Source organism: Heptranchias perlo, chromosome 3 (assembly GCF_035084215.1).
Source record: "Heptranchias perlo isolate sHepPer1 chromosome 3, sHepPer1.hap1, whole genome shotgun sequence".
NCBI classification, from domain to species: domain Eukaryota; kingdom Metazoa; phylum Chordata; class Chondrichthyes; order Hexanchiformes; family Hexanchidae; genus Heptranchias; species Heptranchias perlo.
In genome coordinates this window covers 10227942-10242873 of record NC_090327.1, presented here as the reverse complement: position 1 = coordinate 10242873, position 14932 = coordinate 10227942, and the positions used below count along the sequence as shown (strand labels likewise).

At 47.7% G+C, this 14932-nt stretch overlaps 1 protein-coding gene across 2 annotated transcripts in view; it reads right to left on the bottom strand.

Moving 5' to 3' along the window:
* The window catches only part of LOC137310136 (intermembrane lipid transfer protein VPS13B-like), an 875231-nt gene that overhangs the window by 25113 nt on the left and 835186 nt on the right, over positions 1 to 14932 (bottom strand). For both annotated transcript variants that reach the window (XM_067978114.1, XM_067978120.1), the window contains exons 55-56: positions 13222 to 13340; positions 1265 to 2094 (exon numbers count right to left, since the gene is read on the bottom strand). In XM_067978114.1, coding sequence (XP_067834215.1) covers positions 1265 to 2094; positions 13222 to 13340 — 949 coding nt within the window. The remainder of the gene's footprint in view (positions 1 to 1264; positions 2095 to 13221; positions 13341 to 14932) is intronic.

Genomic DNA, 14932 nt, shown 5'->3' with positions numbered 1-14932 from the left:
ATGGGAAATAGATCCTCCCTATCCACTCTACCTAGGCCCCTCATAATTTTATACACCTCAGTTAAATTGCCCCTCAGCCTCCTCTGTTCCTATCCAATCTTTCCTCGTAGCTAAAATTCTCCAGTCCTGGCAACATCCTCCCTCCGGGACCTTGCTGTGCACAAAATTGGCTGCCGTGTTTCCTACATTACAACAATGACTGCACTTCATAAGTACTTCATTGGCTGTAGGTCGTGAAAGTTGCAATATAAATGCAAGTGTTTCCTTTTCTCTTTAATGAGCACCAGTGTCAACAAGCTTTGTGACCATGTAGGACAAAGCAGCCAGTCCTGACCTTACCGTCACCTGATGTGTGCATGCATTCTCCAACAGAGGGCACGTGATAGCAATCAGAAATGGGAACCCCTGGACCATGTTTCACCCTCTAACTGGGCTAAAAATGTTAATTAATGAGGACAGGTTGCATAGACTATGCTTGTTTTTCCTTGGGTATAGAAGATTGAGGGGTGATGCAATTAAGGCATTCATGATGATTAAAGGAGTTGATAGGGGTAGATAGAGAGAAACTATTTCCTCTGGTGGGGAAGTCCAGAACAAGGGGGCATAACCTTAAAATTTGAGCTAGGCTGTTCAGGGGTGATGGCAGGAAGCACTTCTTCACACAAAGGGGAATGGAAATCTCTCCCTCACACAAAGGGGAGTGGAAATCTCTCCCTCAAAAAGCTGTGAAGACTGGGGGGGTCAATTGAAAATGTCAAATCTGAGATTGATAGATTTTTGTTAGGCAAGGGTATTAAGGGTTATGGAACCAAGGTGGGTAAATGGTGTTAAGATACAGATCAGCCATGATCTAATTGAATGGCAGAACTGGCTTGAGGGGCTGAATGGCCTACTCCTCTTCCTATGTTCAAGGGTACTGAGGCCAATTATACAACCTCAAATGCTGCTCTCCCTGGATGAGATCAGCTAATTGATCAAACACCAACATTTTCATCTTTTTCTGCTTTTTTTTTTTAGCAAGAGTATCTGTACCCTGTCTGTATCCATGCCAGAAAGCTGGAGATTATGCACAGCCTCTTAATAGCCAGAAAATACATGGCGCTGAACTTTCAGCTTCGGCAAGGGCATAAAGCGGGTGAGATCAGGGCCAGAGGTGTAACGGGCAGCCGAGACGATATCGCCCGTTTTACAGCCCCGGCTCAAGTTGAGAATCCCCGCCGATGGTCTTGAATCGGAATGTCTAAATTGTATCCGCTGTACTAACCTGCTCGAAACAATGCTCCAGCAGCGTAGTGCATGGCGAGTGCATGGACAAGCTGTCTGGGCGTAGTGTTGATGGGCCCCCGCTCAAAGAGCGAGAAGGAAAGTGGAGCGTGATCTGACGCAATGTATAACTTTATTGAAGCGTGGACACTGACTAGCAAGCTCACAGGTTGGATGGCCAACCTTTGCAGTTTGATCGGATTCACTAGGGCCGGTGTTGCGTTGACCACTTGCACAGGCATAGGAAGGTCAGCTACTGACCAGGAAGATGTCCTCACTTGTTTATGGTACAGCCCAGTGTCAGGGATGTAAGTATTAAACAGAGTCTTTATATAGTAAACAAACGTGTCTTCCACATAGAGTCTTGCTGGTTTCAATTCAAAGTCGAGTTCATTCACAGTGAAGACAAAGCTCTGCTCCCTTAAGAGGACACAGGCTTTCAGAAAACATTTGCGTTTGTAGCCGTCAAGATCCTTGGCCGAAAGTGTTGAATTGGAGCCATTCTTCCACTGCAGGCTTTCTGGTTTCAGCTCTTGGCAGAGCAGGGCAGGGAAGTGAAAGCTGGCCTTGTGGTAAAGTTGGTTGTCAATCTGCAAGTCCCCAATGCAAACCTCGAGCATGTAAAGTTCCGAAAAGCCATCACTGGGCTCCGCTCGGAATTCCCGCGATGGAGTTCGGGAGTGGTTCACTGCTGGCGCGAGGTTCAACAGAACATTATCCAGTGTCAGCCTCAGCAGTTCCGATGATTTACAGTGATTGGTAACGTCATCATTTATAGTGAGGCTCGCTTGAGTGATCAGCACTCTCATTGCGATGGCCTGTTTCAGCATCCTGCTCAAAAAAAAACACACACAGCCTTAAAATTTATCTGTGCTTCAGGAATGCAACAGGCAAGAAGCATTTTGAAGATTCTCAAAAGACTAACGATTCATAATTCATTTGTCACTACAATTCTTAAAACATTTAAGGGAATTCTCCTGAGAACCAATGGGAAATGCTAAGTGCAATTTTCTCAAACACTGGGCACAAAGCTCTTTGAACTATTTCTCATGAGCTTACTAATAAGGATCAGACCAGCTATTCATAAAGATTGCATCTTTCTGGATTTTAACCATTTTCAGCCTAGCAGCTACAAACTACATTTTTAAATCTTGAATGCCAAAAGGCCCCAAGCTGTTTTGTATGTTTCAAGCAAAACCAGATGAAAGTTAGGTGGTTGAATGGCTCATATGTCCAGGGTTCGCGAATTGTATTTGGGATGGGTTTATTTGTTCCTGGCTGAGCCACAAGGTGAAGTATTCAATACCTCTATCAAATCTAATCTTGGGACGTTTTACTACGTTAAAGGCATTATATAAATGCAAGCTGTTGTTGTTGTTATTATATGACAATCAACTTCTCTCTCCCCTTTTACGTTGACCAGTTGTCCATCTCGAATTAGGACTGCTCTCTGAGGAATCTGCGATCTCATCTGCTGTCCAAGTGGTAACAAGACGATGTGGGGGTCAAAGGTCTCACGGGATGCGTGGAATTCAGGAAAACTGGGATTACTGGCCAGATGAAGACGTCTTACTGGGTAAGATTTGTAAACTCCTCGGGGGGGGGGGTGGTGTCAGGAGAACTTCCAGCAAATATTTCCCTTTTCCTTTGTGTCTGCTTATCGTACGTTGTTTGTGTTGGTCACATTTGCCGCAGTGAAATTATATTTTTATTTTAAAGAGGATATGTGACAGTCGGGACCCTTCCAAAAATTAGAGAGTGAAGGAGATTATTGTTAATATTAACCTTTTTCCCTCTCCACTTTGGTTCACCCTTTCCTATCTCTCTAATTCCTCCAGCCCCACAACCCCTTACTCCCAAACTCTCTGTTCCTCTGAGCGTTTATGTATCACCCCTCTGTTCGTCACACCTTTGGAAGCTGTGCTCTCAGGTGCCTAGGCCCCATGCTTTGGAATTTCCTCTCGAAACCCCTTCAGCCTCTCCAACTCCCTTTCCTCCTTTAAGAATCTCTTTAAAAACCATGGGCTCAATTTTTAAAATGAAAGTCGGGGTGCGTTGGGGGCAAAGAAAATCGTGTTTTTTTTTCCCGGAGTGGGCAGAAATTCCGGCTCCAACACGCTGAAGAAAGCGCTCGACCCAGAGTCATCTGGGTGCGCGCGCTATTCCCCAACTCGGAAGTCCTGCCGGCAATTAGAGTACTTCAAACGTGCATGAATGTAATTAATTACGAAGGCAAGCGATGTCAACGCTGCCTCAGCGTGTTTCCCGTGCTGTGTGAAACACGCCATGGTGAAGGAGTCGTGTTTCAGATAGCCATTTGGACATTTAAATCCCTGTTTGACAGATGGGGATAAAAGGTGAGTTATTGCAGCAGGGCACTCAGTTTGCTCAGACAAACGTTTGGCTGGGAGATTTTTGTGTTTGGACGGAAAATTCTTGGTTTCCACTCAGAATTCTTCTGTTTACACATATTTACCAACTTTTCGGACCCCCACAAACTGACACCGTCAGGCTGCATTCACCACTACATCCGAGGACGAGCAACATCACCATCCTCGCCAGGCACGGCGTGCACTTCCGCCACTCGGAGCTCCACAATACAGTGCTGCGCCACAGGGACCTGCACGGGAGCAGACAGGGCAACAACAGAGAAAGCGACGTCGCAGGAGGCACCACCCTCGTCAGAGGGTCTACAGACCGAGGCTCAGCTTCCTGGACCTCTCTGAGGAGCAGTGCATATGGAGGCTGAGAGTGAGTCGCCAGGTGGTCGCGGACATCTGCAGCCTCCTTCATGCCGAGCTGCTCCCGGCTGGGCCTGGCGGCATCTCATTACCCGTTGCAGTTAAAGTCACCACTGCCCTCAACTTCTTCACCTCCGGATCGTTCCAGGGTGCCACTGGGGACATCGCCGGGGTCTCTCAGTCGTCTGCCCACAAGTGCATAAGCAGGTCACCGATGGCTTGTTTCGCAGGGCCTCGCAATACGTCAACTTCCCCATGGACGGCCTCAGCCAGACGGAGAGGGAAGTGGGATTCCACTCTGTGGCTGGCTTCCCACGTGTACAGGGTGCAATCGATTGCACGCGTATAGCAATCCGAGCACCTCCACACGAGCCAGGACTGTTCATCAACAGAAAGGGATATCAGTCCATCAACGTTCAGCTCGTTTGTGACCACCGCAAAAAATTTCTTCACCGTGTGCGCCAGATTCCCTGGCAGCTGCCACGATTCCTTCATTCTGAGGGGATCCAACATCCCGGGCCTCTTCCATGCACTGAACACCCTTAAGGGTTGGCACCTCGGGGACAAGGGATACACCCTGCATACGTGGCTCATGACACCTCTGAGGAACCCCATCCACCGAGCAACAGCATCGATACAATTGCAGCCACAACACCACCAGGTCTATAATTCAGCATGCGATAGGGTTGCTGAAGATGCGATTTCGGTGCCTCGATCGTTCTGGGGGAGCGCTTCAACACGCACCAGCGAGAGTGGGTCACATTATAGTAGTGTGTTGTGTCCTGCAAAACATGGCTCAACAGAGAGGAGTATTGGTTGAGGAGGCCTCATCCCCTGATCCACCATCTACATCTGCCATCCTCAATGAGGAGGAGCTGGAGCAGGAGGAGGAGGAGGAGGACGATGAACCCATGGGCAGAGCAGGGGCTCAACCCTGGCTGCTCGTGAGGCCAGGGAGTCACTCGTGTGAATAGTTCTCGAAAGATCAGAAAGTGAGAAGAGTCCAGTCCTCACACCACCTGGAAAGACCAGCGTCAACACCAGCTCAGCTCCCCCCCTCCCCCCCCCGCCGCCTCCCTGCACAAAAACAGTCCTGCAACAACACCCACTGTAAAGTGACCCACTGAGTGGCATCAAATGTCGCTGTTCATGGTGAAGCACATGAAAGAGCACTATCACAAAAGCCAGTCAAGAATAGGCAAGATGTGGCAGTAGTGGTGAGAATGACCATTTAATGTGACTTTAATATAAACCAAATAGAAATGAAAAACATGACAGTCTGTCAGACACCCTAGTGCATATCCTTCATGATCACAAATCCTTAGCCTTTCTCTTCCTACCGCTTCGATGAGGTGCATCCCCTGTGGCTGCAGCAGAGGTAGAGGCAGGTCGCTCATATCCATGTCCGGACTGCTTAGATGCTTCCGGCCTACAACCTCTGGGTTTTGGAGCTGCCCCACCTGCACCTCTGCAGGGGCTGACTCGGCCACCTGGAGAGGAGGCAGCATTGCGGGTACTGGTTGAGAGGGAGGCAACGGGTGAGACGTGAGAGGGTTTTGAGTGGTGTCCCCACTTCCATGTCCCCTTTCGCCATCATCCCCCTCCTGGGACAGGACCACACCACTCCTACCACCCTGCTGGACAACAGTTTGGAGGACGTGTGTGATGCCTTGCAAGGCCACTTCTAAAGTATCTGTCAGCCTGTTTAAGGCGGCAGAATGTTGTTCACACTGAGTCCGCACAGCCATCGTCAGGGCCTGAATGGACTCATTTGTGAGCCATGCTTGAAGCTCAAGGGAGGCTAGCCTTCTCTCCATCGCAGACATTCCCGCACTTACCTGCAACACTATTTCACACATTTCAGCAGTTACGTGTGACACTATCTCAGACAGTTAGTCTCGTGACTGCGACACCATCTCAGAGATTCCCTCCTGTACCTGTGCCACCATTCCACTCACGCAGGAATTGGACTCCTCCATCCTCTGCACTATTGTGGAGAGTGCGCGTGGCACCTGTTCCAGTACCTCGCAAATGTGCTGCTGTCCCTCGATCATTCTCCTTTTAAAGGATGGCCCTCTGGGGCTCAGCATCTGTATCCAGCTGAGCAGAGCCTGGAGAGGAGTGCTCCCACCGACGCGGACTCTCCACAGCTGCCCCTGCCACCAGTGTCTGCTCGTGCTCACTTGTGTGTGGTGACTCAGCAGGTGCCAACCCAACTAACTGACTACTAGGACCCACCGAGGTGTGAGTATCTGTGCTGGTGGATGGCTCGCTAAGATGTGACGGTGCACCCTCAGAGGCCGGGAGGTCCTCTGAGGAATCGCCCTCTGCCGTCACTGCAGTCATTGAATGGCCTATAAGAGAACAGAAGGCAATATTAAACATCATCACAGATGTCATGTTGCGATGAGCATACTGAGGTGTTCAACATGCCAGTCATTAATAACAACAATTCATGTTGTGTGTGATGAATGTTAAAGTTGTGTCACCAGACGTTTGTGAGGTGCCAGTCTCGGCGTTCCCGACGGACAGGCACTCGAGGGTGCAACTGATCTCCAACGCCTCCTCCTCCTCCACGTCTGTGAGGACCACTATTTGTTGTGGCCCCCTCCAGTCCTCGCCCTCTCGCGTGCATTCTGAGCTCTCTTCTCCTAGAAGGGGAGAAAGTACAGACGTGTGAGTGAGTGAGGGTGAAGTGGCCAACCAATGAATGCATTGCTTTGGGTGAGGCTGACTGTGAAAGAGACGGATCAAAGGGTGAGTATGAGACAGAGGCATCACATTGGATGAGGATTGGGGAGAGTGGTAGTGGTGGGGTCACAAATAGGGAGGTGAGGAAGTGCTGAGGAGGTGCAGGTAAGTTGAGGTTGAGGCTTAAGTGGGTGTGAGGAGTGATGTGATGGAGTAGTCTTGGCAGTGCAGAATGAGTTGTGGAGGGGTTGGGTGATGTGCACCACGGAATGCAGAAGAATCAGTAAATGTACTCACTTTTGCTGACCTGGTTAGGTCATTGAAACACTTCCTGAACTGGACCCAAGTGCGGGATATGTTGTTCCCGCCGGTGACCTCTGCCACCTCAACCCAGGCCGGGTAAAATAGTTCCCTCCTCCTCCTCACCCCGGCCAGTAGCACCTCAAGTGAGGCATCGCTGAATCTTGGAGCGGCCTTGCCCCTGTGCTGCTCCATTGGGTCTTCTGGCTCTTTGCTCCAGCAAAATCCATTGGCGCAATGGCTCTTTAAATCTAGACGCGCCAGCTGACAGCCTGTCATGCGGGTGTGCTTTCCGACGGCAAACCCGGAAACAAGATTAATAGCCATCAATTAAGTTGCGATTGCGTGGGGAAAAGTAAGTTTTTATTGTCCGGGTTTGCTGCGTGCCTATTGACCACCCCCCCCCCAACCCCCCCGCTGCCATCTCGCCACCCGTTTAAAATTGAGCCCCATGTCTTTGACCTAGCAAAAATGAAAGCGCATGGAATTGGTGATAATTTTGCAACATGGATTGGAAATTGGTTAGGAAACAGAGTAGGGATAAAGGAACTGTACTCTGATGGGATATGACAAGAGGTATTTCCCAAGGATCTTTACTGGGGCCTCAGCTCTTCACCATATTTATTAATGGCTTGAAGGAATAGAGAGCTGTGCACCCAAGTTTGCAGATGACACTAAGTTAGGAGGCACAATGAGTTGTGTAGGTGGGAACAGGAAGTTACAAAGGGACATAGTTAGGTGAACAGGCAAAACTGTGGCAGATGGGGAGGTGTGAGGTAATCCACCCTGGGATCCAAGAAAGGCAAATAGGCATATTTTCGAAATGGCGAGAGACTAGGAACTGCGGAGGAGCAAAGGGATTTGGGTGTCCATGTACACAAATCACTAAAAGGTGCAAAAATAAATCAAAAAGGCTGGTGGATTGTGAGGCCTTATCTCAAAGGGGCTGGAATACTTCAGTTGTACAGAGTCTTGGTCATCTCAGTTTTAGGCACTTCACTTCAGGAAGGATATGTAGGCCTTGGAGGGGTTACAGAGCAGATTGAGCAGAAGGATACCAGGGCATAAAGGGTTAAATTATGAGGCCAGGTTGCATAAACTTGGGTTGCATTCCCTTGAATTTAGACGGTTGAGGGGGCAGTCTAATTGAGGTATTTACAATGATAAAAGGATTCCATAGAGGAGATGCAGATAAACTATTCTTTTGGTGGTGGAATCCAGAACAATGGGGCACTATTTTAAAATTAAAGCTCGGCTATTTAGGAGTGAAATTAGGAAGCATTTTTTCACACAAACAGTAGTGGAAATCTGGAATTCTCTCCGCCAAAAGCCAGTGGATGCTGGGTCAAACGAAATTTTCAAGATTGAGATCGATAGATTTTTTTTTTATTAGGCAAGGGTATCGAGGGATATGGATCTAAGGCGAGTACATAGATTTGAGGTATCGATCAGCCATGATCTAATTGAATGGTAGAACGGGCTGGAGGGGCTGAATGGCCAACTCCTGTTCCGACAATAACGCTGAAGGTAACTGTCCATTTGGTCCGTTGGAGCATTATTCTTACAAAAGTCCTGGGTAGATAAAGATTTTTAATCACTGAAGCACCAAGCAACAGGTAACAATAGATTTTATACTTAAGCAAGTATATTAAAAAAAAACTCAGGTTCAAGAAAAGGCCATTGGGTCTATCAAAGCTTCAGTACACTAATTCATTCCTCCAAGTAGACTAATTCACACACTCAGCTATACTTTGAACAACCCCAATACCTTTCTTTCTTCTGCTGTGCTTGCCAGATTATTCCAAACATTTATCATCCTTTGAGTGAAGAAGTTCTTCCTTATATTTACCTTTCAATCATTCTATTTATTCCCCCTGGTCCTGATTTCCTATGAAGTAATCCTCTGGGTTTTCATTATCTATATACTATTTAATATTTCATATGTTTAATGGGGCTCCCCTTTAACCACCTTCCCTTGAGACTGCAAAGCTTGAACTTCTCTAATCTTTCCTCCTAGCTTTACATCATTACAACAGCGACTGCACTTCAAAAAGTACTTCTTGGCTGTAAAGCGCTTTGGGCCGCCCTGAGGTCGTGAAAGGCGCTATATAAATGCAAGTCTTTCTTTCTTTACACTTGGGATCTGTCCTGTTACTATTTCCAGTGCATGTATATCTTTTTGTAGCGTGGTGATCAGAAAGGAACACCATACTCTGAGGCAGAGAAATTCAACTCGTGCCAGTTCCCGGCCCAAAATTGGTGGCGCGATTCCAACGCGTGGCCGAAGTTGCTGACCTGCACTTGTTCTGTCATTTTATATATATAGGTAACAACAATTCTATATTTAAAGGAAAACTCAATCAACTTAGTACTTGAAAAAATGAACAACTGGAGTGCAATGATGAAACTCTATTATGTAACATCTCCTTTATTCCTTCTCTGCCACTTCATATCTGGATTAATACTCCTCAGTCAAGAGAGTGGAAAGGTCCAGCCCATATGAACATTACCAATGCTGCATGTTACACAGAATTACATAGAATGTACAGCACAGAAACAGGCCATTTGGCCCAACAGGTCCATGCCGGTGTTTATGCTCCACACGAGCCCCCTCCCACCCTTCTTCATCTAACCCCATCAGCATATCCTCCTATTCCTTTCTCCTTCATGTGTTTATCTAACTTCCCCTCAAATGCATCTATGCTATTCGCCTCAACTGCTCCTTGTAGTAGCGAGTTCCACATTCTAACCACCCTCTGAGTAAAGAAGTTTCTCCTGAATTCCCAATTGGATGTTAATGGGCATGCTTGAGCGATGTGGAAGGTAAGACTCTCCGAGACTGGCGAACATGGACCTCAGACAAGCTAGTGTGCCAGCATCCAGTGAGACTTGGTGACTAGGCGTGTGGGTGAGGGTAACGCAGTGGATGTGGTATACATGGATTTCAGTAAGACCTTCGATAAAGTCCCCCACAGGAGACTGATCAAGAAGGTACGAGCCCATGGAATCCAGGGTGCCTTGGCACTTTGGATACAAAACTGGCTTAGTGGCAGAAGGCAGAGGGTGATGGTCGAAGGTTGTTTTTGGATACAAAACTGGCTTAGTGGCAGAAGGCAGAGGGTGATGGTCGAAGGTTGTTTTTGTGACTGGAAGCCTGTGGCCAGTGGGGTACCACAGGGATCGGTGCTGGGTCCCTTGCTGTTTGTGGTCTACATTAATGACTTGGATATGAATGTAAAAGGTATGATCAGTAAGTTCGCTGATGATACAAAAATTGGTAGGGTGGTAAATAGCGAGGAGGATAGCCTCAGTCTGCAGGACGATATAGATGGGTTGGTCAGATGGGCGGAACAGTGGCAAATGGAATTTAACCCGGAAAAGTGCGAGGTGATGCACTTTGGAGGGACTAACAAGGCAAGGGAATACACAATGAATGGGAGGACCCTAGGCAAGACAGAGGGTCAGAGGGATCTTGGTGTGCAAGTTCACAGATCCCTGAAGGCGGCGGAACAGGTAGATAAGGTGGTAAAGAAGGCATATGGGATACTTGCCTTTATTAGCCGAGGCATAGAATATAAGAGCAAGGAGGTTATGATGGAGCTGTATAAAACACTGGTTAGGCCACAGCTGGAGTACTGTGTGCAGTTCTGGTCGCCACACTACAGGAAGGATGTGATCGCTTTGGAGAGGGTGCAGAGGAGATTCACCAGGATGTTACCAGGGCTGGAGCGCTTCAGCTATGAAGAGAGACTGGGAAGATTGGGTTTGTTTTCCTTGGAGCAGAGGAGTTTGAGGGGGGACATGATTGAGGTGTACAAAATTATGAGGGACACAGATAGGATGGATACTAAGGAGCTTTTTCCCTTCGTTGAGGGTTCTATAACAAGGGGACATAGATTCAAGGTAAAAGGCGGGAGGTTTAGAGGGGATTTGAGAGAGAACTTTTTCACCCAGAGGGTGGTTGGAGTCTGGAACTCACTGCCTGAAAGGGTTGTGGAGGCAGGAACCCTCACAACATTCAAGAAGCATTTGGATGAGCACTTGAAATGCCATAGCATACAAGGCTACGGACCAAATGCTGGAATATGGGATTAGAGTAGACAGGGCTGATGGCCGGCGCGGACACGATGGGCCGAAGGGCCTCTATCCGTGCTGTATGACTCTATGACTCTATGACTTGGCTTGAACGAAGTCTCCTAGTTGCAGGTCCAGTACTCTGAGATTGTAGCCAGGGTGCATGCAGCCTATTGTCTTATCTTTAATTTATGTTTTTGGCCCCACACAAGATATTGTTGCAGCCGAAGCGTCCTGATCGCAGCGAGTCACTGCACAGCTGCAGCAACACATCCTGCAACGTTTAAATTGCATGAGTAGTTTTGGAGGTGTTGTGTGGCACTGTGCAGAGAAGGCAAGTTTTGCTGAGAGCCATTTAGGGGTTGGCAGCTTTCTGATCTGTATATTTCCAAGGTGCAAGTGTTTAAATGTATTTCCGAGCTCTAATATTACTGGAGTGTTGGACTGAGTTATTGGATCCCAAATTGATTTTTAAAAAAATGGAAAATCTTTCCTCCCAGTACCGAAAACTTTTTAAAACCCAGAATCTTACAGCACAGGAGGCGGCCATTTGTCCCGTCGTGCCTGTGCCGGCTCCTTGAAACAGCTGTCCTATTTAGTCCTACACCCCAGTTTTATCCCCCATAACCCTGCAAATTAGTCCTCTTCAAGTACATGTCCAATTGCCTTTTGAAAGTTCCTATGGAATCTGTTTCCACCGCCCTTTCAGGTAGTGCGTTCCAGATCTTAGCAACCCTCTGTGTGAAAAAAACTTCTCCACATTTCCCCTCTAGTTCTTTTGCCAATTATTTTAAATCTATGACCTCTGGTTACCGACCCAATGGCAAACATTGCAGAAAAACAGTTTGAAGGAAACATGTTCCACATCTCCAATTGTCGATGTTAGGGTCTTTTCTGACTTGCTAAGATAAATGTTTCCCTAGGTTTTTTTTTACAATAACCTGCCAAATATTATTGTTATACAGAACCAGATTTATGAAGTCCTCCATAAATTATGTGAACAGCACATCTGTTTCTAGTGGCAAAAAAAAATGGGGATCTCATCATTTCAGTTCACCACACAGATCCCAAGGCAGAGTGAAAATGGGTCGTGGGAATTAAAAATGAGGGAACAGGGAACATGTCCCCAGCCCGCTGCCTAAGTGCCCGTTGCTGTTTTTATGGTGGGGGCTTTAGCTGCATTCGAGTGTCCCACCGAGGAGAGGCGGACACTTCATTAACATATTTAAATCGGACTCCCACAGTGCAATCGAGAGCCCAATTTAAATTTTACAGTTGCTACGCGGGTTTCCCAGGGGTTGGGAAACCCGGCAGTGTAAAGGAGACGGGAGCTGTCGGCTCCTCAAGGTGACTGCCTTTTCCAGTACTCCTTGTGGGCCAGGAGGAGCAAGAGTGCTCCCCGCCCCCGCCCCCACCACCCCCACCCTTGGCCCCTCAAGGAAGCCTCAGGCCTCCCCTCTGCCGATCCCGTCCGATTTCCCCCTCCGCCCCTGCCCCCCCCCGGCCCGATCGCCAACCTTCCCCCTCTCTCGTGGTCACCTCTCTTCTCCCCGCTCAGATCCCCCCACCCACGCTCCAATCACCGACCTTCCCCCTCCCTCGTGTGACCTCTCTTCCCCCCCCACCCTGACTACACCGCCCCCCCTCCCCCCACAAGCATCGAACGGCAATCATCCCCCCTCCCGATTGCCAGGGGGCCACCCCCCCAAGGGTCTCCGGCCTCCTGCCGCTGGTTTTCCCGCCCGGCAGTCAGCCAGTCAGGCTGTCAATCTGGCCGGCTGCCAGGCGGGAAACAGAAGAAAAAAATGATAATGAAGTCCTGCTGTTAAGTTCCGCAGGACCTCCGCGTCCCTGGCCTTGATGGGTTCTTCAGCTGTTTTGGGCTTCCCCACGGATATCAGGGCCTATGACTCTACGTGAATAGCACGTCCGTTTCTAGTGGCAAAAAGAATGGGACTCTCACAATTTTAGTTCACCACACGGATCCCAAGGCAGAGTACAAATGGGGTACGTTCCGTTGACTTTGAACTGGAGTTTAAGGGGAAGGTGGGATAAATAACAATCAAAATCGAGGCATAAAGTGTTTTAACTGTATTTGGTCGCTCACAATAATTTAATCTGCAATCTACGTTGAGTGCACATAAGTAATTACCCGTGAAGGCTGGTCAGAACAGGGCCAGCTCTACCTTCTGGAGCCAAGGTCATGGTTATGATGCTGGAGTGATGAAGGATATCCACATACACACAGCCGTAGCCGGGTAGAAACACCACCTGAGTAGAGAAAAGGAGGAGAGAAAGAAATACAATTTTAAAAAAGAAAAAGTTTATTTTTAAGCGAAACCCAACAGCAGTCAGCTCATCTGTTTTGCATGCTGAAAGATCGGGTTGAATAGTTTTCTTGACTAAACATTATTTGCAGACATTCTAAAGGGATACAAAATCTTTTCCCTATTTTTAATGGATGGCTTTTACAGTGTAAAATCCTACCGATCCTTAAGTGTTTTGTTGTACGCTATATGTTTCGGTCAGCGGAAACGTGTGTCATCTTGGGTGAAGGATTAGGTGAATAAACATTTTTTTTAAAAAAAAGGTTAATCTGTTTTGTTGCTGAAGCAGGAAGCAGAGATTTCAAACAGAAATATCTCAAATGGAAGGTCCCTTCATAACACTGTGGGACCGTTTTTAGCTGTACAGACCAGCACAGATCCAGGTCTGAGTTGAATTACCTAATCTCAGCTGGGGCATGTCAGAGTATTACACTTGGATTCAGTGCTCCCCGTGCTAGTGTGGTACAGCGTGGAGGGAGGGGTAGAGAAGGGAGAAAATCAGCTGTGATTCCTCTTCCCAATCATCAATCAGTGATCCCGGCTAGAATGTCTTCGTATTTGCAGGTTAAGGGAGAAGAGGGTGTGATCATAGAACCACAGAAAAATCATAGAAAATCTATGGCATAGAAGGAGGCCATTCGGCCCATCGTGTCCACGCCCACTGAGAAATGAGCCACCCGGCCTAATCCCACTTTCCCGCATTCAGTCCGTAGCCCTGCAGGTCACGGCTCTTCAGGTGCACATCCAGGTATTTTCCAGGTCAGTTCTGACACTCATATTGGCAAGAAGCTGATAATCACTCGGCTCATATGTGAAAAATGGCAACAAGGTAGCCGAGGGCTACTGCCACCTCTAGAATTATATCCCATAATAAATCACTGCTTTCAGGATAAAAGGAAAGTTAAAGGGGAAAATCCCTTAGATATTCTATTACTCATTCAATTTTATCTAAAAAAAACTCAACTTCATCAACGGAATTGTCAGATTTGGACTTTGTTCACGCACATCCTTCCCAAAACACAACCTCGATTGGATGCACAGTTTATCACAGGCTCTTGGATGCCGTTTCTTTCTCCAGATTCAATGTTCTTAATGATGCTACAGATTTTCTTGATTTCCAGTACTGGACTTCCCAGACACATGCTCCAGGCCTGCCTAGTACAGATGATCCAGGCACCTCTCATTGGATACACCAGATTTTCCTGGCTGACGTGCAAAGGCTCCCCTTTTGTTGGCTCAGGTACTTCACACATCGATACAATCAGAGGGCTCATTCAGTGATTCCAACTGAAAAGCTGTCAGGACCACCTCCGAAGGCCTAATGGAATGATGAGCTGGCCTCATCAGACGCCGTGATGCTAGCTCATGAATCTCATTTAAACATGCTCGTTGAGCACAAAACCTAGGCTGACACTCCAGTGCAGAACTGAGGGAGTGCTCCACCACCAGAGGTGCTGTCTTTCAGATGAGACATTAAAACGAGGCCCCATCTACTCTCTCAGGTGGACGTAAAAGATTCCATGCCGTTATTTCGAA